This window comes from Ptiloglossa arizonensis, chromosome 7, assembly GCF_051014685.1.
Source record: "Ptiloglossa arizonensis isolate GNS036 chromosome 7, iyPtiAriz1_principal, whole genome shotgun sequence".
Classification (NCBI taxonomy): domain Eukaryota; kingdom Metazoa; phylum Arthropoda; class Insecta; order Hymenoptera; family Colletidae; genus Ptiloglossa; species Ptiloglossa arizonensis.
Window position 1 is genome coordinate 19,365,569 of NC_135054.1, and position 20,901 is coordinate 19,386,469.

Genomic DNA, 20,901 nt, shown 5'->3' on the forward strand with positions numbered 1-20,901 from the left:
TTAGAGCAATGAAGTTAATTGATACAAGTATAACAAGTTATACAACTATTTCGATTGAACATTCAGTATATAAAAGGTAACTGTCTTAAAAGGTTACTTGTAAAACAACATTAATTTCATACATGTCACCAATATACATGACACGAAAATCAGCCTTAAAGATGGGATGTCTGTCGTCAGTATATGACATACAGATCAGTGCTACATATCGAGAGATGTTTCTTGCTTCTGAAAAAGAAAACAGATGAATTTGGCTTTTAGCCAGTGAATTATTGAGTGAAAAATATACGAATGTTGATAAACTAAAAGACGTAAGTACATTTAAATTTATGCGCGTTGTATACGCGCGAGTAATTTTTCCACTTACTTGGTTTTAAAATGCAATCTACATTTCAATACTTACACAGTAGGTGTAACAAAGTAACAGACCAGTCGTATTTTATAACAGGTGCCAAATATTATTTAAATACCGAATAATGTGTAAGCGAGATATAAATAATTTAGACACTTGTGGTACGTTCTTTTCCATAAATTGCTTTTTTTACATGTAATTATGTGCAAGGTTAGATAACGTTCTCCTCGTAGTAGTTCGCATCGTGTGTAAGGTCATATTTGAAAATGAGTATTACTTAAAATAAAAATATTTAAAGTACTGCTTACTGGATACTAAAGGACATGCAGATAAAGCAGTACTTTTAAAATGACAAAAAAAACTTAAAAAATTAGTTTCATTTGAATAGTTAAATAATAAAAGAAAAAGATTTTGTTTACAGTTAAATATATTTGAGCATTGTATTGTATTTATTCTCAAGTTGCATTGTTAATGAGAGTAATACTTCTCTTTATTAATAAGTTCCTCAAGTGTTCTATCTTATTTGTACATATAATGCATTAAGCACTATTATAAGACTAAAATATGTTATAGCCACAATTGTGGGATCTTGATAATTGATATTGTATATCATCAGTATCATGAGATTTTCCCAATTATTTTATTTATTATCTTTATATTTTATAGACAATGCCATGGATTTCTGTTATTTTAACAGAAATGGAAGTCTTGCAACTGAGACAGAACTTCCAAATGTCTCTAGTCCAGAAATGTTTGATAGTGATAATGAAGATAACAAACAGTTTAACGAAACACTAAGAAAAGAAACAGTGACATTAGAAGCTAGTCCTGAAAAACTTTCTCAAGCTGACTTGGTTGCTAAATCTGATCAAAATTTATTAGTTAAAATTAATAAACTTTTAAGCGGTGTACCTCCACCACCTAAACATACAATTTGCAGAACTGACTGTGCAGAATTGCTATTGCGTATTTATGAAAATGGCCACTTGTTTTGGACACCAAATATGTTACCAGGGAAACAATTACGGGAAGATATAAATGAAGAATATCCGGAGCAACAGAAAGAAAACATTGGTACAAACAATTCTTACCAACGCGCCAAAAGCACATCTAGAAATTTATCTACTGCTTTTGATGCTTGTGATCCACAATATCCAAATAATGTTAGTAACAGTATAGATACAGCAGATGTTAAAAATAATATTTGCAACGATAATTTTAGAATAGAACAAGTAGTTTCTAATGATAAAAATGATGCACTAAATGATAATAAAAGTACAACAAAAGTTTTGAGCACTGAACAAATACAAATACCTACAAATGAAAATGAAACAACACATGTATCTTTTACTCCCATACAAGAACGATTGCTTTTTCATTACACTGTTGACGAGAAAGAAGTTTCCACTTTGACATGGCCTGAAGCATATCATCATAAATTTCATGGTATACAGTGAGTACATTAATATTCAATGTTATTCAACTTATATCTTTTTAAAAATATTTTAATGTACATGTGTTATAAAATTTTAGTTACAATAGAAATAAAGCAGTAGAAGAGTTTGAAAACCTTACAATAAAATTATGTGAAAGATATATAGGGGCTGAGACTCAATCTACTTGTACTGTTTGGTTTTCTAAGCCAGCCCCAGGAAGTGCCAAAAAAAGAAGTCTTTTAGCTAAACGCGATAATGGTCAAAGTCCAGGAAAGAGATTAAGTCACTTGACGCGAAGGCGAAGAACATTTTCTAGCGCGAATTTACAAGGATTAGCGTTGAATAATAAAAAACTTCTAGTGTTAAATATTAAGTATGTAATTAAGTTTGAAACACTCTTTTTTAAGGCGATTTTATTAATATGAAAAGTGAAAACGTTTTCTTTTTTCTTTCTCTTTTAATCAAGGAAACCCACTATTAAGAAAGGAAAAAGTCCAAGGGGGAAAAGTCCACGTTGTAAAAGCCCAAGAGGAACTCCCAGGAGTTCGACAAAGAAAAAAGTAGCTCGTAGGCTTGTTTTAGATGGACCTAGTCCGTTAAAGTCAAAGATAGAAACATCAAAACGTGCTCTCTTTCAAAGTCCTCCTGACCGAGCTGGGCCGAGCAAATTGTTCACATCTGCGTCGAATCCTCAGAGCATTAAACGTGCGCTATTTACACAAATGACGAAAGAGAATGATTATGAAGTAATACAAAAAGTCGACGAAACAAGGAAAAGAAAAAATGAAGATGAGTTAGAGGGCCCACGAATGAAGTGGCCAAAAAGTTTGTCGTTTGATTGCTCTCACGAATTGCATAACAATACGATATCTTCATGGAACAGGCACTCGTCTAGTAATATAATTGAAAAAAATAAACAATCTTTAACCGAAGGAAGAAACGAACTCAGTGACACTCATAGAAAAGTAAATATTTTTCTAAATATTTAAAACTTTTTATTTTAATAATCGTCTTTCATCACATGGTATAATGCAAATGGAAATTTTCAGAAATTGCTATGGGCAGTAGCAGAGGCTTTACGAAGTAAAGGAATTGGTATGACTCATCCACAATTCAAGCACTACGCTACGAACTTAGCGCGGACCATAAAGAAATATATGCCTGATCTTGAGAATAGAAATATTCCCCGCAAGCCAGGGAGTACAAGCGATCGTATGTTAAAACTAGCGAAAAGTCACGTTTTATTCGTAATTGAGGCAGGACCAATGGACTGACAGTACTCATTACTGCTAGAACAAAAATTGACTCAACTTTGCGCAAAGTTTGTTATTTATCAGCAAAACATAAATAATCGAACACTGGCATGTGTGTATGTTAAGATAGTATTACATACAAACAGTGAATTTTATTTAACTGAATATAGTGAGATGTATTTGAAATGTATTATAACAAATTGCATACAATTTGTTGGCGCATAACGCGTGACTGTTAAGAACTATTTGTGGAGTCAATACTCCAATATTCGATTATATTTTTTATTGCATAAATATAAACGAAAGGTTGTTTTAAGTATGCCTATTTTTTATTAGCGGTAAAATAGTATATATATATATATATTTCACAACTTATAAATAATTAATAAAAGGTGCTTCTTTGAAACAAAAACGTAATTTGCAATTAATAATTTTAGAAACAACGCATATATACTTATATATCAATCATACCTAGTATATGGTTGTATCTAAAACGTTAAGGGGGCGAGTAAAAAAATAAAGACTAATCGCATTGCAGTCGCGATACTCGTTTATTCGTCCGCTTTTTTATTCCGCGTTTTGATGACCCACCCTGGCAATTACTTCATCCAATATTTGGGTCAGTTCCTTGTTCTCTTTAGTTTTCTGCTCCACCAGTTCAGCTAGTGAATTACTTTTAAGCTCTGCTTTTCTGACCATGGCATGAAGTTTGACTGTTTCATCTTCGTGCTGTTTTCGTATGGCATCCAATTCGAAGTTAGCCCTGAAATATTTATTGAAAGATATATAAAGGGTCATATTTTAGTTAATTACAATTACATTCCATTTGGTCACATACTTCTCGAGCTGAATCATTGCATGATTTTTCAGCTGATCGTATCGCATTTCTAAACTCTTTATAGTTTCCATATTTTCTTGGATACTTTCTTTTAGAACTGTTTCATTGTTCTTATATGCGGATACGACTCCTTTGAGTCTCTCGTATTTCTGATGAACGTCGTTGAAAGCAGCCTCAGTGTTCGCCAAATGAACATTCGTGGTTTGCAGTTCCTCTTGTAGCTTCGCCTTTTCTTGCTCGAAATTCGTACGATCCCTTTCTCTCTCTGTGAGCAGTCGACTAATCGATTTTTCATATTCCTCGACTACGACCCTGTAAACAATTTCTATTAATCCTCCTACTCCTATTCCATTTGAAAAGCAATATTTTACAGGTAACAAGAGTCTTACGTCATCTGCAATTTACTCTTCACTTCTTGCGCCATTTGTGCTTGTACCTTGTTAATCTTTTCTTGGAAAGAGTTCTTTTGTCTTTCCAATTCTGCTTCATATTCTTTCTTTTGCTTCTCCAGTTCTTCCTCCAGTTGTAGTACGGTCGCCCTTACTAATTCTAATTCTTTACTCATATTAATATCATTAACAAGTGGAGTGTCTGATTTTGGTTCTTCCGTAGACTGTTCCTACAACATAATCGTTTCACATATTAATAAATGCATACAAAATTTATGAAAACACTTAACAATATATATTCACAATTTTCTCTCGAGGCTCTTCCGTTTTCTGCGTCATACTGGTAGAAAGAGGACTGTAAAAAAGTAGCCTGTCTATAGCCGCTATGGCAGGATTACGTTTTGGCGTATTTATAGATGGCGGTGTGCTTTCAGTTTTGCCATTTTGCTCTTCGTTTATTGGTGAAGTATTCCCTTGGGGTAGCATACTGATATTCGCCACCAATGGGTCGAACTTTACATACAAAGATTCGGTCCTTAGGCGGTTTGTAGTCTTCGCGTTGCCGTGGTTTATCAGAAAATCGAAGCTTGTGGGATCTTGGAATACTGCAAATATAATATTGTCATTACTGAATGTGTATTAACAATTCAACAATCGAATTTAAGATTGGAGGGCGGCGTGTACTCACTTTCGGATGTGGCGCTAATAAAACCGTCGCTTTCTTCTGAGAATTCCAATGTAGTTTTAAAAATATCATCGGCCACCTGTTCAGCAGCAGATTTCAATTCATCGAAATTTGGCTGCTTTGTGGGTAAAGCTAACGTGGTACTCTGCCGTTGAGGCTTGAATTCCGTATACTGTTCTATTTCTTGTACAGTTTCTGTATTCAAAGAAGTATCCTCGAAAGTGAGAGTCCTATCTAACCTTTCTTCGAACGATTCTTCTTCCTTCTTTTCAATCTGTATTTCCTTTACTACATTTATAAGGTCTGACTCGTCCAAGACGTCTGTTCCTTTTGAATCCAGAAATCCGTCTGATTTATTATCGTCTACTTCTGTCCTAACCAAAAGAGAAACATCTGCCTCCTGGCTCTCTACTTTTGGAGAAAGTTTAACGTTATTAGATGTATTATTACTTTCAATTTCTTTGTGAATATTGGTTTCTAAATTTTCCTCAATCTCGGGTGTTTGTGGTATTATATCGTTTAATAGGATAATACTACTTTCAATTTCCTTGTGAATATCGGTCTCCAAATTTTCCTCAGTTTCGGGCGTTTTCGGTATTAGAAAAGAAGCCTCGTTTAACAGAACAATACAACTTTCTCCGTCGTTTGTAACATTATAAAAACTTGGCGAAATTGACTCTGCTTGACCGCTATGTTTATCTTCAATCTCCTGACCAGGACTCTTTAATGCATCCTGAAAAGGAACGATTAAAGCCTCGTACGTATCATTAAGAGGAGACGATGATCTGATCAATGGACTTTTTACATTGTCCCGGACTTCCTGAGTGTCGCTTTCGCTCAATTTTACACAGTCTGTAAGATTCAATAAAGATGTCGTGGATATAGTAGGCAACGGTGGCTCTTCCACATGGTCTACTAGTACAGACACTGAGGTTGCAGAGTCTGCAATAGAAAAAGGTATATCTTCTACTATCAAAGATTCGATTTCAATCCGAGTGTTCTCTAGTAAAGGATGTTCCTCCGGCTGGGAATCCTTCAGCTCCTCTTTGCTAGTCGACAAATAGATTGTAGGGTTTAAATTCGAGTCCTCCACGATACTGTGCGGCAGTAGAAGCTCTTCAACATTCGTGGGACTACAGTTTTGGGAATTACTGGTCAGATCAACATTGCTCCTATTAGGAGAAACCGGTCTTTCTGTCGGTTCTTCTGTCTCTACCGCGTTGTGAACAACTGGAATAGGTTGATCTTGAATGTCCTGTGTGCGTTTCAACGGCGAACACGATCTCGGAGGGCTATCCGCGACGATTTGGGGGACGTTCTCGGGGTTCTCCGACGAGATATCGTTGATAATGTCTCTGGTGATGTCAGTGATTGGCCCGTCGTCGGTGGCTGACGCGAACGTCTGATCCGGACTGAGCTCGTGGCTGATTTGAAGCGCGTTGTACGAGTCCTCGCTGCTCAGATGTATGTCTGCGCAGCCAAGGATCAGGTCTTCGACACCTGGTATACTGGAATTCGTATAGGAGACGTCCGCGACCTCGTTGGGACTTTGAGGTACGGAGTCTGGGCATATGCCGCTGCTGCTCTTAGTGCTGAGGCTGCTGCTGAGACTCTGGAAGCTGCTGGCCGAGGAGAGAGACTCTGGGGCCGAGTAGGTGATCGATCCAACGTCGGCGAACTCCCGGGCGAATCGGACCTTCACCTCATGCTCTGCTGTCTTTTGCAGTGAACCGTCGTTGCCGCTCTGTTGGACAGGAAATGATGTATCAGTTCGAATTGAAGGAAATTTTTGCTTGGAAATACGAGTGGAAGGATCTACAATTGGGAAACTGGGATGAATCTACGAGATTGGTTGTCGAAAATGATATTTTCTGTTCAAGACCAGGAGGGCAACCTTCTCCAGTGTTCGTAGCTGAACTTGAGTAGCTCCAAAGGAGTTTTACCGGAATGAATCTTCAGGATTGGTTATCGAAAAAGGTACTCTCTCCTCAAGACTAGGAGGACAACCATCCCTAGTGTTCGTAACTGAACTTAAGTAGCTCCAAAGGAGTTTTACTCGGTTCTCTGTCTACCACGAGCTGGAGAATGCTGATATCTTTTACTCTTCCGCGATAGATACTACGAGCCACCAAATGCGGCCTTAATCGACATAAAAAAAAACTCTGTAGCCGTCCTACTTCGTTGGAAACGGGGTCCAAACCCTTCAACCTCGATTCACAAGATTCTCAAGTGGACTATAAATCTCTACCAGCCACTGCTGATAGAGAAACATCTCTTAATCCACGAGTCTTGGAAGTATAACAGCGTCACTGGAAATCGGTTCGTCCAACCATCGGTTACAACTATCCGTGTATTATCCTTAACCTACAAAAGTTATATGCATTCCTTCTGAATCCATAGACTTGGAGATTGGCGATAAATACAGGAGTTTCAACGATCCTGACTAACTATCTTCGAAGACCAACCGTTGAACACCTCTGTGAATCCAAACGATTCTCAAACGCGACAAACTGACGACAAAGCTCCCGAAGAAGCACTTGGCAACTCCCTCTCGAACATTATACTAACGTGATCGCATCGAACGCATCTGGAATCTCAAATGGAGCTCCGAAAAACCCATCAGACTATCGGTTCAAACGACTTCCTTCGTAGCAAGACCTGCCAATAGAGACCAAGTAATTCTAGACAGGATCCAGAACGACAGGAAAATCACACAAGAGCACCTCTCGAAGAAGACACTTTACTGCGACGAGTGTCGACACTCTCTAATCTTTAACTTTGAGAATATTCTTCTACAATTTAACCGTAACGAAGACTCGATCTACGAATCTATTTCAATACCGTTAAATAATCTACGTCGTCGATGACCCTGTTCTCGTTGCAAACTTGAGTTCTCGATAAAAAAAAATAGATCCGAGTGTGGCGACAAATTAAGAATATTCTTTTCCAATCTATCCGTAACAAAAACTCGATCTACGAATCTATTTGAACACCGTTGAACAATCTACGTCGTCGATGACCCTATTCTCGTTGCAAACTTGAGTTCTCGATTAAAAAAAATAGATCCAAGTGTGGCGACAAACTTTGAGAATATTCTTTTCCAATCTATCCGTAACAAAGACTCGATCTACGAATCTATTTGAACACCGTTGAACAATCTATGTCGTTGATGACCCTGTTCTCGTTGCAAACTTGAGTTCTCGATTAAAAAAAATAGATCCGAGTGTGGCGACAAATTAAGAATATTCTTTTCCAATCTATCCGTAACGAAGATTCGATTTACGAATCTATTTCAACACCGTTGAACAATCTACGTCGTCGATGACCCTGTTGTCGTTGCAACGTTGAGTTCTCGATTAAAAAAAAAAAAAAGAAACAAATAGATTCGAGTCTGTCGCAAAATACCGGTGGCGTGGGCGACAACGTCCTTGTTGGGATCGCGGCAGCGCGATGCAGCAGCTTATTGATATATTCCATTTCGCGTGAACACGGTTAAGTTCACTGTGCGCGGCCAGTTCTTCGTCGTTCACTGAGACGAATCAGCTGACGCCTAAGCGAACCTCGCGGATTTCTTTCAGGAATTGCGCAACTATTCGCCTCTTCGCTGCGACTAATAATAAAATATAGGGGCGGAGAGAGAAGGATTTTGTTTTGCTGGATCTCGCGCCAGTCTCGGCCGCGTATCGATGCCAAGAACAGTTATGAGCGGACCGGTGCTCGCATAGTCGAGACGGAAAAAAGTCGCACAGGGAACCATCGACACTGTTCCACGGTCCGATCGTCACGCGAGAACGAAACCGTGGTATATCGAAGGACGGTCCTCCGAAGATCCAGTCGCTCGGTATAATCCTCTTTCAATTTTATTTCTTAATCCTTTCTGATCATTTCTAACCGTTTTTAACCATTATTAACCGTTTTCGATCGTTTCTAACCGTTTTTAACTATTATTAACCGTTTTCGATCGTTTTTAACCATTATTAACCGTTTTTGGTCTTTTTAACTATTATTAACCGTTTTCGATCGTTTCTAACCGTTATTAACCGTTTTCGATCGTTTTTAATTAAAATTCGCGGCGAATTCGTCCGCAATGGTCGACGATTCGTGCGAGTCGAAAGAAGAAACGATTTCATCGTTCCCGCGAACAACCGAGACGAAAGTGCGCGATGTTTTCGAGAAAACTCCGAATTTGAAAGTTCGTCGTGGGGGAGGCGCGCACTCGACTGTGCCTCGATTAATCTCTCTGCGATTCATTATTTCTTGCCGCGCTTTCGTTTGCAAATATCGACGATTAATTCCCTTTCCGTTTCTATCGCGTTGGTTACAAGCGTGCACTATTTCGTGCACTTTCGAAAGAGACGCGCGAAACCGAGTTTCTAAATGGGGATCTCTATCTTACAAAATTGAGTTTCGAAACTCAAGTGACCTTTACTCTCGCGTCGAAGATTCGCGTCTCTAGCACGATTCGATCGCTCGTCGCGAGAAACACCACAGTTTCGAAATCATCGACGCTCGATCATCGAGGAGCTTTAGGTATTTTCACGGTGCGGTTCGAAACGATCTCGCATTCTCTTTCAATGTTCGATCGCGAGTGCACGCTCGAGAAACGACGATTCTCTGTATACGTTTATTGAACAACGACCGATACCGTTTAAAAAAGGCTCAGTCGCTCGACTCGAAGATATTAATAAAGAAATTCTCACGTATAAATAGCCCGATCGAAGAACGAACAACACGAGTCTCTTCATTGGTTACTCAAAATCTTATCCAACCGAATACATAACAAAGAATTAAATACCGTTTGTTTCTCTCTATCGCATACGACGTAAAAATTACCGCAATTAAAATTCCATTTTCCAAAGATTGTCGAAGAGACACTTTTCTCTCTAAATTTACCTCGTGTTTGATTACTCAACTTGCATCGTTCACATTATTTTTCTTTTCTTTTCAAGATAAAAGACACGTACCACCGTCTATGACGAACAACGTGAGTCACAGTTGGTTACTCAAAATCTTACGCAATCGAAATACACAACAATACCGTTTTTCTACCGTAAAAACGATTGCAATCGAAATTCTTTTCCCCGTCGATTATCATTGACACGCTTTTCTCCCCTTTAAATTTACCTCGCTTTTTTTTTATTTTTATTTTTTTTTTTTATTACTCAACACATTCTTCTCTTCTTTCGCGGTAAAATACACGCGTTACGATTTACATTGTTCCGTAAGCGTGTTAAACGTCGAAAACGTTAAGTGTACGGTTTTTAAATAATTCGTTTACCCGAGGACGATACGAGTATTCGCAACGATATTAATATACGCGAAGGCTCGTTTCGAGCGCCGTGTAATTATTTCACGCGGAGAACACTCTGCTCGAAATTCGGAGTGCAGCGCGGGGGCACCTTACGTAAAGCTTTGATTTCCAACGAATCTTTGGTCTATCGATCGCGGGAGACCCGACGCTCGGTAAGCGCGAATGTAAAACGAACTAAAACGAAGTAAAACGAAGTAAAACGAAGCTTTTCGCCGCGATCCGGTACCGTCTGTCGCGAAGTTTACCTTGCGGACGAAATTCCCCATGACTAACCAAAGGACCTCCACTTTCGGCTGTCACTGACGACCGATACGAGCCCATATTTACACGCGGGTCACGGAACCCCACGTAGTGAACTTTCTCACTTCCCCACCTATGCATCCTCGCCCCTGACACGCTTATTTTCGACGACACGAAACATCTTTCGTCTGTCATTCACCCCTTTCCGCTTTTGTATATTTTTTTTTCCTCCCCACCCCCACCCCCACCCTTTCCTCTTCGTCGCACCCGCTTTTCATTTTTACAACCGTGTCAAGCTTGCTCCAGTTTCCACGTCTGCTAAACAAGCTCCCCCGGACGGAATCAATTGTTTTCTTTTTTTTTTTTTCTTCAAAGAGCCATTGTTCGCATTATCGCAATGTATATAAAAAGCTTTTCACTCGTGGAATGTCTCGTTTCTAGTCAGTCTTCCAACGACTGTTAAAAAAATCTGAGATTACTTGGAAGAGTTTGTACACGAGTACAATTTAATGGTACGCGTTGGTCGTTAAACTGTGCTCTACGTTTTCCTATCGACTCCACTTAATTATTATTTCGAACCGCGTACGAAGAGAAATTAACGAAGTTACTTTTTAATCTCGCGGCCGTGTTCGCGACTCACCGACTCCGAAGAATTTGCTCATTTAAATCGTACAAATGTATTTCGAAATTAATTACCAATTCGATTAATTCCAACGTGGACGTTGGAAGACGTTCGGTTTATTACACGTGGCGTAAGAGAAGTCCCGTTTTTATTTATTTTTCGTATTTTTGTATTTAATTGCGCTACTGAATCTTATCGTTTCAATTGCACGGGAGGAGCCTATCTCGGCCCGATTAATGGCGCAAAAATAAAAAAGGAACGAAAAACCTCGCCGCGATGCGACAAATTGGTCGACCACCGACCGACGAGAGGACAAATCTCGATCGCAAAAATCGATCAGTGCGCTCGTACTTGTTAAATAACGGTTAACGGCTCGCGCCCAATCCAATTACAAATCGTCTTATTCCCATGGACGCGATAAATTCTAATTAAGACGCCGAGGTTCCGTATGATATTCGATCGAATCTATCGCGTGAATTCTAGGCGGTTTTTTTTCCCTCCTCTTTTTCTTTTTTGCTCCTTTTACAGGAAACAAACGCATTTAGAAAGTAGAACATGTAAACCACGCGGTAATCCTGCACGCTAACCGCTGTGCGCACGCATACTAGTATTTGCGTTTCAGTCCACGTTTCACGGAACTAAATATTGTCGCGTGAATAATAATTCAATCTTGAAACGGGTTTTCTTTCAATCGTTTTACAGCAAATGAGATTGCATACATTTTTTTTTAATACATTATTCGTATCGGAACATTGAATCGAGCAATTGAACACTCGCGCTAATCTATTGCTAATAAATCGCCATTCGTGACCACTGCTAATAACAATTATCTTATTTTGACTCGGTTAATAATTTTTTAGTTTATTATAATTTACAATGAAAAATCAAAAGCACTTGGTGCGTGAGCTGAATAGATAGTGTGATCCGTTAGAATCGTATCGCTTTACCACACGCATGTGAATGCACGCGCGCGCGCGCGCGCACGCACGCACGGAACGAGAGACAAGGAGTGGGGGGGTATTCTCTTCTCAGATTCGTTTAAATCGAAAGAAGGTGATCTACGCTATCGTTGGAAATAATAATCGAAGCGCATAACATCGAACTCAGGCTAGCGCGCAACAAGGCAATTAACACGTTAATGACTGTTTTATCTCTGCATACCAATTAGAGGGGCTTTCAAGAGCACGCAGCAGATTGACATCATAATGTAAACAGACTGACGCGAATAAAATACGAACCGTAACAATGCAACGAAACAAGAAAAATAAGTTATTTAAACGGGTGTACATTGTTCGCGTGCGATAATATTCAATTGCGAAATGCAGCTGGCAACAGAAGCGACCGATACGCGTTCGTCGTATTCTTGCACGAACGAGCAACGGAGCAACTTCGATTAGTAGAGTCGCGGGAAATCGATTGAAAGAGGTATAGAAACATCCACGAACGGTGCACTAGAAACGTTCGTGACCGCTGGAAATTTTTCGACATTTAAAGACCCCGATTCCGATCGATCGACGACAAAAAAAATATTCCTGTAGAATTTTAAAAAATATCCATGACCTCGATTACCCCGACGAACAGTGACTATCGAACAAAAAATATCTCTACACCTGATAATACAAAAGTGTATTAAATTTTGTTTTCTGCGACACTCGTTCTTATCTTTATAGATAAATGGAAAAATGTTCTTTGCTCCTTATTCCTTCGCGCCATCCCCCCATACTAGATGCTGCGTACTAATTAATTTCCAAGTACGAAGTATTCCCACTCGTGACTGCGGCAGAATTCCCCCGTGTGTCAATATACGACTCCCTAACCGCTTCGTGTTATAAGGACATTTCCTTGAACCGTGACGAATTATAGTACACCGTGCGCTTTTACTTGTTAATCTACGGTATAAACTGAACGCGTTCACTCGAGCACACCGTATCCGAGGCATTCAAGCGAACGAAGCGATGCAATCAGAAGCAATTCCCTTCGAAACTCGAGAAGCTCGCGCTCTCCTTATTCGGCGCGTTCTTGACATCATCGAGACCACAACACACCATTGGCATGAGTCATTCCCATCTGGTCGCGATGACAGGGAAAAAGAGAAAGAGTGGGCGAAATGACACCTCTCGAAGGGGTGTGTCTCTCTCATCCCCCGTGCTTGGCTCTCTTGAGCTGACTTTAAACATCGCGAACAGAATTCATATAGATATCGAACGGACCCAATTCGGTTGTATTCGATCCGGCGACATTAAAACGAAACGAAAGAAACCTATGCATCTGCGCCGACAGGAATCACCCACGCAGTCTGGTTGTCTCCTCTGCGACAGATTCGCCGGAAGACCACGCACTCACCGAACGTGACGATCAACGGAAGATATCTCTGGTCGAAATTCTAATATTAGCGCAACGCATTCTCCAGTCGATACTCTAGACATCCACCACTACCACTGACTGGCACGCGCGACAGAGACGAAACTTACACGTATACATGTACGTGTGTGCACGCGACGAAGCTTGAGCTACTGGCAAAACGCTACAGCGTCTCGCCTCACCTTTCGAAACAACGATTTCGCAATCCGTGACCAGCTTCACAGCTAGATAGCGTTTAACGTGGACCGTGCTTTTATGTCGCGTAAAGTAAAACCACCGGCGACGAGAGAGTCATCGCCACCGTTCTGCTACGATAATACGCGTACTAACACTTGCTATGCCCTGCTGTTCTAACGCCGAACCGCGCACACGCCGCACAGGCATTATGCTACAAAGATCACCAACTATGGAAGTGGTGGGATACGATTCGAGGCACGCGAGAGGTGCGACCGGCGTGGCGCTATCTGGAGTGACACATGAACACTCGTTAATCTCAGGCTCCAGTACTCCGTTGGTAAATTAAGCTTCGATCGATGAAGGAGATCAAATTTTAACCCGTTTATGCCCCAAAAAATGGCACGATGGTATTTGAAAACGCTTCGAAATTACACGTATTGAGTTTACAATGTAAATAGATCGTACACGATGCTTAAAATCAGTTTTCAAAATAAACGTAATTCTTTTTTACGCGTTAAAGCATCGCTGGACAATACCTGTTGATATCTGAATGCATGCGACACCTGACGCAAATTCATAGGTGGAAACAGGTGCAACGAAATTGTGCGATAACGAATCAAGTTTCATGGAATGACATTTCGTTTAACAGATCTGTACACAGTATTGAATCGAAGATATTAAAGCCCTTCGAATTTGTCGAAAATTTCAGATAAATATTTAAAATTTGAAAGAAAAAAATCGTTAGATTTATCATGCTATGTATCTTGTAAATCATGAATACAGAATATAATATTTTTAAAATCATCCTTATTAATCGACACTTTCTCTCGAGTGGAGATAGTAACGCGTTAAGTGTAATTCGAGCGCAATGGAGTCCTATGTATGGTAGATTAAATTGACGCGATAAAGAAGATACCATACACTTGTAGTTTAATACATTTTAAGTCATCTTTTGTAAGCGGCCGTTGAAAATGATTTTTAACGGGCTTTCTCCGAACTTCTTTATAGTAAATAATCCATTTTGTCGCGATCGAAACTTAAATCTACTAAACAGAACAGATATTTTAAGCACGACGTTTTTACGGTCAAGTATAAAATAATATGATCAAACTAAAACAGTTGAATTGCAATTTTGAATTCGATAAAAAAAATTTTCACACTATCGACTAATTACATAATTTTTTTTATAGAAATAAAGAATAAAATTCATAGACGTAGATGTCAATGTAACATCGCAATAAAAAATATAACTTGTAAATAAAAAATTCAATATAAATAGATTATGCCTTTCATTCAATATATACTATACCATTTCCGTAAACAGAAACGCGCATGCGGGAATGCAACGTTTTTTTTTTTACAGCACCGAGCAGAACCGGTTTAAGGGATAAACCAGTTTTTGTTTCATGCGCGCGAAAAATGCGAACATTTTTCACGAACGAGTTATAAATGGTCTGTAGCCCTGCGTATCAAGTGTTAACTGTACTTTTCTTAGTTTATTATTCCGTACGCGTAATTGATATTAGAATATTTACGAACATGCGAATGATCTACAGTTATACAGGGTGTCTCACATAAGGTATTATAAACTACTTCCTCGATAACTGATATCGACAACTAGAAACTGAAGAAATATTTCAATAAAATGTAAAAGAAAATGACCCCATCCTTTTCTAGAATAAAGTAGATAGTCCAGTGAGCCTTAAAACGATAAAAAAAAAAAATATTGTTGCTATAACGGTCTTCGAGAAACCAGTTTATAACACTCTGTCTGAGATATCTTATATAAAATGCAATAGTACATGCATACGATCGTTGTTCTTTCCACGCAAAATAATTCCGTGAATTCTACACAAGTGTGCGTATCCCTTTCGGACGTCAAAGAAATGCTCCCGCGCGAGAAGCGAAACTTATTTTGGTTTCAAGGTGCTCCTGGAGATTCAAGGTTTATTTATAGGGATTCTCCGGCCGTTAGCGACTGTTAGCAATACAAACAGAGGAAAAAACACAACGGGGAGAAAAAAAAACAGACGATGGAAGGAGATAAGAACGTTGAACATACAAATAACATCGGGTTCGTATTCGAATGCGTAGAAATGAGTAATCAAATACAGGGAAAAAAGGAATGTATGAATACCTTGCAACGAGGCGGTGGCATCGGAGGCGAATTCTGAAGGGATGCCGTGATTTCTCGAAGCACCACCCGGGTGCCTTCGCGAACTGAACCACCAATGCTCCTTGGACTTGACATCCCGACGATAGAATTTAAATTTTTCCTAGACACGTTGTCTGTTTCATCAATTGTATTCGTTGCTGCACCGCCAACAAATATAGATCCACAGGGAATCACTTTATATCGTGAAACGTTTTGCAACACAAATCGAGAACACTTGAAATTATCGGCGTTGGCATTCACACTCTCTTCCACGACGCTACGAACAAAGAGAAGACTTGCTTCGACCATGCATTCATGGCAAGTTTCACGATCATTTCACGTCACGTTTAATCGTGCAAGTTTGATGCAATATTAGAGCACTTAAATAACTGAAACACGTAGAAATTGAACAAACAGGTTCCTCGATTCCGCCACCGTTACAATGTTTAGCACGCAACCGCTTTCTTAACGGCCGTCTGGCGTTTGACAACTTGAATGTGAACGAGGCAACCAATCGCAGCGCGTTATTGCGTTTCTCGGCGAAACGTCGTGGCGCTGTAATGCTGTTTTCGCGGTTGGTAATATCGATTCCAACTTTCGATTCTTTATCGAGCAGCGCGCATAGTCTCGCGAGTCCCCGAAATTATTTAACGAATCTCGTAGGCCTATCGTACGAATTTTATCTTTTTATCGTACAGATCCAGTTAAGCATTATGGTATGTGTTACAATAGTTTCACAATACAAATCCCAGATTTAATTTTGAGATTTACAAATATTTATTGTCAAATTTTTCATACAAATGTGTATAAACCACCGCGTCACTACATGCATGGCAGTGTATATCGTTCACGAAGTTTCATTCTTATCCAATAATTAGTAGTCTTATACTTCACGTTCGCATTCATTCCCTCGCACCCTCCCCACTACTTTTTTTTTTTTATTATTACTTATTATTAGTACCTCACAATGTACATATACATAAAAATACATTCACCCGGCTCGTTAACGCATTGTTATAATACGTTGCGTTAAAATAAAGCAAATTATATAAAAGAATACTATTCACAAAATTCTCCTTTATCTCAGACCTAATAAAAACAGTTGCTTTAAGGACACTTTTTGCAGGCACTAATGTTATCTAGATTTGTGGTAATAGTAATGATTATTAATTTACCCTAACATATTAATATAATGCAACAAGTTTCACTGCAGGGGTATAATCACAGAACTTAGCCATAGGCTTCCATGTATGTTTACATTTCTTCACACAAGACACTTTTTTTTTAACATCTATAATAAAACAAGTAATATTAAATTAATTTTGTGTCACTTTGGACACTATAGAAAATGGTTAACACCTTGTACTGTAAGTCTTACTATTACAAATAGAAGTGCCATTGCACGTAACAATGGATTTAAATGGGAAGCACCGTATTATTTACGATAACACACAGCGTATGCTGTCATTATCGTGCACTAATGCAATCCCGTACTTAGTAGCGCGTGTGCGATTTTACACAAGGCAGGACTGTTTGAAGCACTTAATTCATATCTCCTAATAGACATATACACTACTGTGTCTAGTTAAAATCATTCACCAACAGTTAGTAAACAAAACACTTCATATTAAAGTATGAAGTGTTTGTGGATATTTAATTATGTATATGGATGTAATTGTGGTGGAGGATGTGATGGTGTGGTTGAATTTTTTTGACTACTAGATGGCGGAGTTAGGAGACCACTTTCGTTTGGGCTCTGTCTGCCAGATTCGGTATTTGAATCAGATTCGTTTGCATCAACAGAAGGGATTTCATCCCCTAATCGTTGCTGTGCCCTTTCTAACATGTTTAAATCGACTACATGAGTTTGTATACGATGTGATTCATCCATCACTATATTGGGCACTGCTGCCCTAAGTCCAGATCCAGAATGAGACTCCACAGGTGGTACTGTGGATCTTAAAAGGAACTGAGAATCTTCTTCTGCCACTGTTATTGCAAATGGTGTAAGCCATTTGACACAAGGTGTAAGTTGCTCCCATGGAATACGTGATACCCTCAAGGCACATTCCCTTCCTTGTGTGTGATAGATGGCTGCTGCTGCAATCTGGCTATAGGGGAACTTCAAACTTCCTTCGTCTAAGGTGGCTAGATCTATCAGTTGAGCTGCTTGGGAATATTGTAGACCTCCATATTGAGGGTAAATAAAAGCATTTGGTCTTGACCAATCACCAGATTCTATTTGCATATAAATATTAAGCCAGCCAGGAGCAGTAATAGGTGATAAATTCCACCCAAGACCTTTCAAAATTACTAATTCCTTCCCCAAGATTTCTTCTTCTGTGCATGCTCCATCAGTGACATATGCAAACTCTGCTATTTTAGGTGGATATACTTCTTCAACCTATAAAAGAAAAAGTTAATTTCATTAAATTGGTTGATTAATTTAAATACAAAATAAAAAAAAAAAGTAAAAAAAATGCGAACCTTGGCAGCTATAAAGAGACAGGTGATACCTATTAATTGCAATTGATTCTTGGGTACATTTTGATGAATAGACAAATATCTATCTATATAATCCATTGCAAGATAATAAGTTTCTCTATGTAGCTTATATACTTCACAAACTTCAATTAACCAGTCCAATAAAATTGCCCGCATTCGTGGTTGTAATGTTGGATGCCTTTGAAACATTTGTGGATTTCTCTGGGTAATGGTTTTTTGATCTCCCAAGCACATGAGAGACCAAACCTGAGAACCATCAGCCCAAGGAAATGAAGGCAATGGACTAGGTCTGTTTGATACATTGGTAGAAGATGATGGTGTTAAAAAACAAGTAGCACTTCGTAATTCAGACCATGTGGCTGGCTCTTGTTGCTCCTTCAATGGTGAAACTTGATGTGGTGTACATGAATTTTCTAATGAATGCACTGCATGACAAGACTCTGTGTATGATACATTTGACAATGCCGGTACTTTACTGGGTGGATACACATTTTCTGAATCCTCAGATATTTCTGTTGTACGTCTTTTACGTTTTAAAGATTGTGTTACTACTTTGCCCCCTTGTAAATAAGTTTGTGATTTCTTTCCCTGTAAACTGGATAGACCAAAAAAAGTGGTTTTTTATTTTTATTATCACAGTACTTATAAATATTAATTTACATTGAATAAACAAAGTTTAACACCACTACATAATGGAGCAAAGCATTTTTGGAATGCAATTGAGAATTACGTTATAGAACGCATAATATTTTTTTGAAACTATACACATCGCATATATATATTACAAAGTAGTGTAGCTACTCATGAATACTTTATAAAACAATAAATTAAATTTTTTGTTGCATATTATTCATATAATGTAACTAAAGCATCTAAGAAACGAATGCCAATTAAAAAAGGTTATACACGCATATTTCTGCATTTTTTTCCTTATTCAAGAATCGCAGGAACTTTCTTAAATTAATTAAATTCATTCTAAATAAACTGGTAATGTTCACAATAAAATATCAAGCGAAATGAACAAAATATCAAGACCAAATGGAAAGTCGTTCACTCACCTCGTCTGTGGCATCTTGCTGCAGAATTGTCGACGTGTTCAGAAAATATTTCAACCGGGAATGGGCTTTTTTAATTTGAACACAAATTGGCCGATGCTTCGATCGAACGTCCGCTGAATTTCTAACGTGTACGCTCAAAGATTTTCCCAGGAAAATGTCGAAAAGTAAAAGAGCGCGCGAAGCTTACACGCACCCGATCGCCATCATGCACGTATACTTGGCTGCCTTTGATTCAATATTTTATATTATAACTTCTCATTCGCGACGAGTTGCGTAGCACGAAAATTTATCCGAGTTCTTTCTGAAATTATTTCAAGCCACGAGACATCACAGAACGGTAATTCTTGAGAAAAATAAGGGACGTGGAAGTCGAAGCGCGGGAGACCAGCGCGCGAAACGATGACCAACCCCTGCTTGCAATCTGGCACTGTCACGCCCTCTATATGTATACCATAACCTCAAAGGGGGAAAAAAATTCCAAATTTCCGTAGGAGAGCTTCCTTAAAGTCCAATTATTTAATTCCGATGCATAAACATCATTGCTTTTGCGTACGTGAGTCGAATTTAAGGACTATGCAAACATGGTGCAGCATTGGCGTCCTTTGACAGACGCCTGGTTGTCGCGACGCTTTTACGTGGTAAAATATCGTAGAAATTCGTATAAATCACAGCCCGTTAACCAGGGGAATCGTGTTTTACCGTGGCAATGTGATACATTCGCGTTAAAACACGAAATACTCCGTTTAGACGATGCATAAATCCGAGGAGTTGTGGCACCCACGCGTACTGCGCATCTATATTTCCCGCTCGATTATACCGCGACTTTTTCACGAAACACAAGCAAATACTGTCACACTTTAACACACTGTGCACAGATCAGATAGAACAGGTGTAAGAACGTCTTGAAACAGTTACATGCACACAGAATAATGCTTTTAAATCGCGAACTCTTGTTTATGAATTACTTTCGCGGGAACGCCAAACCAGTGGGCACCGGCCGTGTATTCGCGGCGCTGCTGTGCAATCGTACGCGCGTTTCCTATTGGCCGTTACGAGGAACACAGCTGGCGCTCAGCTGATCCGTCGTAACACACACAAACGCATTACTATGCACGCATGCACTTACGCCCAGGCCACGCGGGAAATGTGCGCGCGTAAATTGTTAGCCGCGATCGTGAGCCATGGAAATAAGAAAAAGGCCGCCCTGCCACGTATCTTGCCTACCTGGTGTCTTGCAAGTTAGAAGTTATGTTTCTTTAGATTGTTTGCTTATTTAATAGCAAGCAACGTAATTAATCAATTAATTAATCTAATGTGACCAAATTTAATAGACTATTATACACTGCAACACAAAACGGAGCATCCCTCCTTCCTGAAAAAAGTACTATCCATAAAATCAATTATTCGTGTTCCTAAAAATTAGTTTCCTCGTTTAACGAACTTAAACTATGAACTTTGTATAATAACCAAGGAAATAATTTCATTAAATAACATCAATTTAATGTTTTTTTTAAGCGAT

The 20,901-nt window shown here is 39.0% G+C and overlaps 3 protein-coding genes and 1 long non-coding RNA gene across 6 annotated transcripts; 2 read left to right on the forward strand and 2 right to left on the reverse strand.

The window, feature by feature from the left end:
* The first annotated feature begins 150 nt into the window (after nucleotides 1-150).
* On the forward strand, nucleotides 151-3,357 carry Mi (cyclin E-interacting protein minus). Its single transcript, XM_076317061.1, has 5 exons — nucleotides 151-311; nucleotides 1,019-1,805; nucleotides 1,886-2,161; nucleotides 2,255-2,753; nucleotides 2,838-3,357. The coding sequence occupies exons 2-5, from the start codon at nucleotides 1,027-1,029 to the stop codon at nucleotides 3,060-3,062; spliced, it is 1,779 nt and encodes a 592-aa protein (XP_076173176.1). The 5' UTR covers nucleotides 151-311; nucleotides 1,019-1,026; the 3' UTR covers nucleotides 3,063-3,357.
* A 211-nt stretch (nucleotides 3,358-3,568) lies between these two features.
* Nucleotides 3,569-16,213, reverse strand: LOC143149550 (uncharacterized). 3 transcript variants are annotated; one of them, XM_076317058.1, is made up of 6 exons: nucleotides 15,802-16,213; nucleotides 4,957-6,697; nucleotides 4,572-4,873; nucleotides 4,269-4,492; nucleotides 3,880-4,191; nucleotides 3,569-3,804 (listed from the first exon to the last, which is right to left on the reverse strand). In XM_076317058.1, the coding sequence occupies exons 1-6, from the start codon at nucleotides 16,126-16,128 to the stop codon at nucleotides 3,609-3,611; spliced, it is 3,102 nt and encodes a 1,033-aa protein (XP_076173173.1). In that variant the 5' UTR covers nucleotides 16,129-16,213; the 3' UTR covers nucleotides 3,569-3,608. The 3 variants fall into 3 exon arrangements, with proteins under 3 accessions (XP_076173173.1, XP_076173172.1, XP_076173175.1); XM_076317057.1 differs by having other exon boundaries at nucleotides 4,269-4,498; nucleotides 15,802-16,210; XM_076317060.1 differs by lacking the exon at nucleotides 15,802-16,213 and adding an exon at nucleotides 8,359-8,806 and having other exon boundaries at nucleotides 4,269-4,498.
* LOC143149553 (uncharacterized) lies at nucleotides 6,864-7,874 on the forward strand. The gene is made up of 3 exons (XR_012992821.1): nucleotides 6,864-6,930; nucleotides 7,069-7,272; nucleotides 7,354-7,874. It is a non-coding gene; the product is annotated as an uncharacterized LOC143149553 (long non-coding RNA).
* Nucleotides 16,214-16,643: 430 nt separating the features above from the next.
* Nucleotides 16,644-20,356, reverse strand: Cyce (cyclin E). Its single transcript, XM_076315819.1, has 3 exons — nucleotides 19,383-20,356; nucleotides 18,307-18,919; nucleotides 16,644-18,223 (listed from the first exon to the last, which is right to left on the reverse strand). Exons 1-3 carry the CDS (start codon nucleotides 19,394-19,396, stop codon nucleotides 17,477-17,479), a joined length of 1,374 nt encoding a protein of 457 aa, XP_076171934.1. The 5' UTR covers nucleotides 19,397-20,356; the 3' UTR covers nucleotides 16,644-17,476.
* Between the last annotated feature and the right edge of the window lie 545 nt (nucleotides 20,357-20,901).

Coding starts and splice junctions, on each gene's coding strand:
- LOC143149550 (XM_076317057.1), bottom strand. CDS start 16,128: ATGGTCGAAGCAAGTCTTCTCTTTGTTCGTAGCGTCGTGGAAGAGAGT. Junction 4,874..4,956: donor TATTAGCGCCACATCCGAAA/GTGAGTACACGC, acceptor TTATATTTGCAG/TATTCCAAGATCCCACAAGC. Junction 4,499..4,571: donor AAGAGCCTCGAGAGAAAATT/GTGAATATATAT, acceptor ATTATGTTGTAG/GAACAGTCTACGGAAGAACC.
- Mi (XM_076317061.1), top strand. CDS start 1,027: ATGGATTTCTGTTATTTTAACAGAAATGGAAGTCTTGCAACTGAGACA. Junction 2,162..2,254: donor CTTCTAGTGTTAAATATTAA/GTATGTAATTAA, acceptor CTTTTAATCAAG/GAAACCCACTATTAAGAAAG. Junction 2,754..2,837: donor TCAGTGACACTCATAGAAAA/GTAAATATTTTT, acceptor GGAAATTTTCAG/AAATTGCTATGGGCAGTAGC.
- Cyce (XM_076315819.1), bottom strand. Junction 18,224..18,306: donor GTCTCTTTATAGCTGCCAAG/GTTCGCATTTTT, acceptor TTTCTTTTATAG/GTTGAAGAAGTATATCCACC.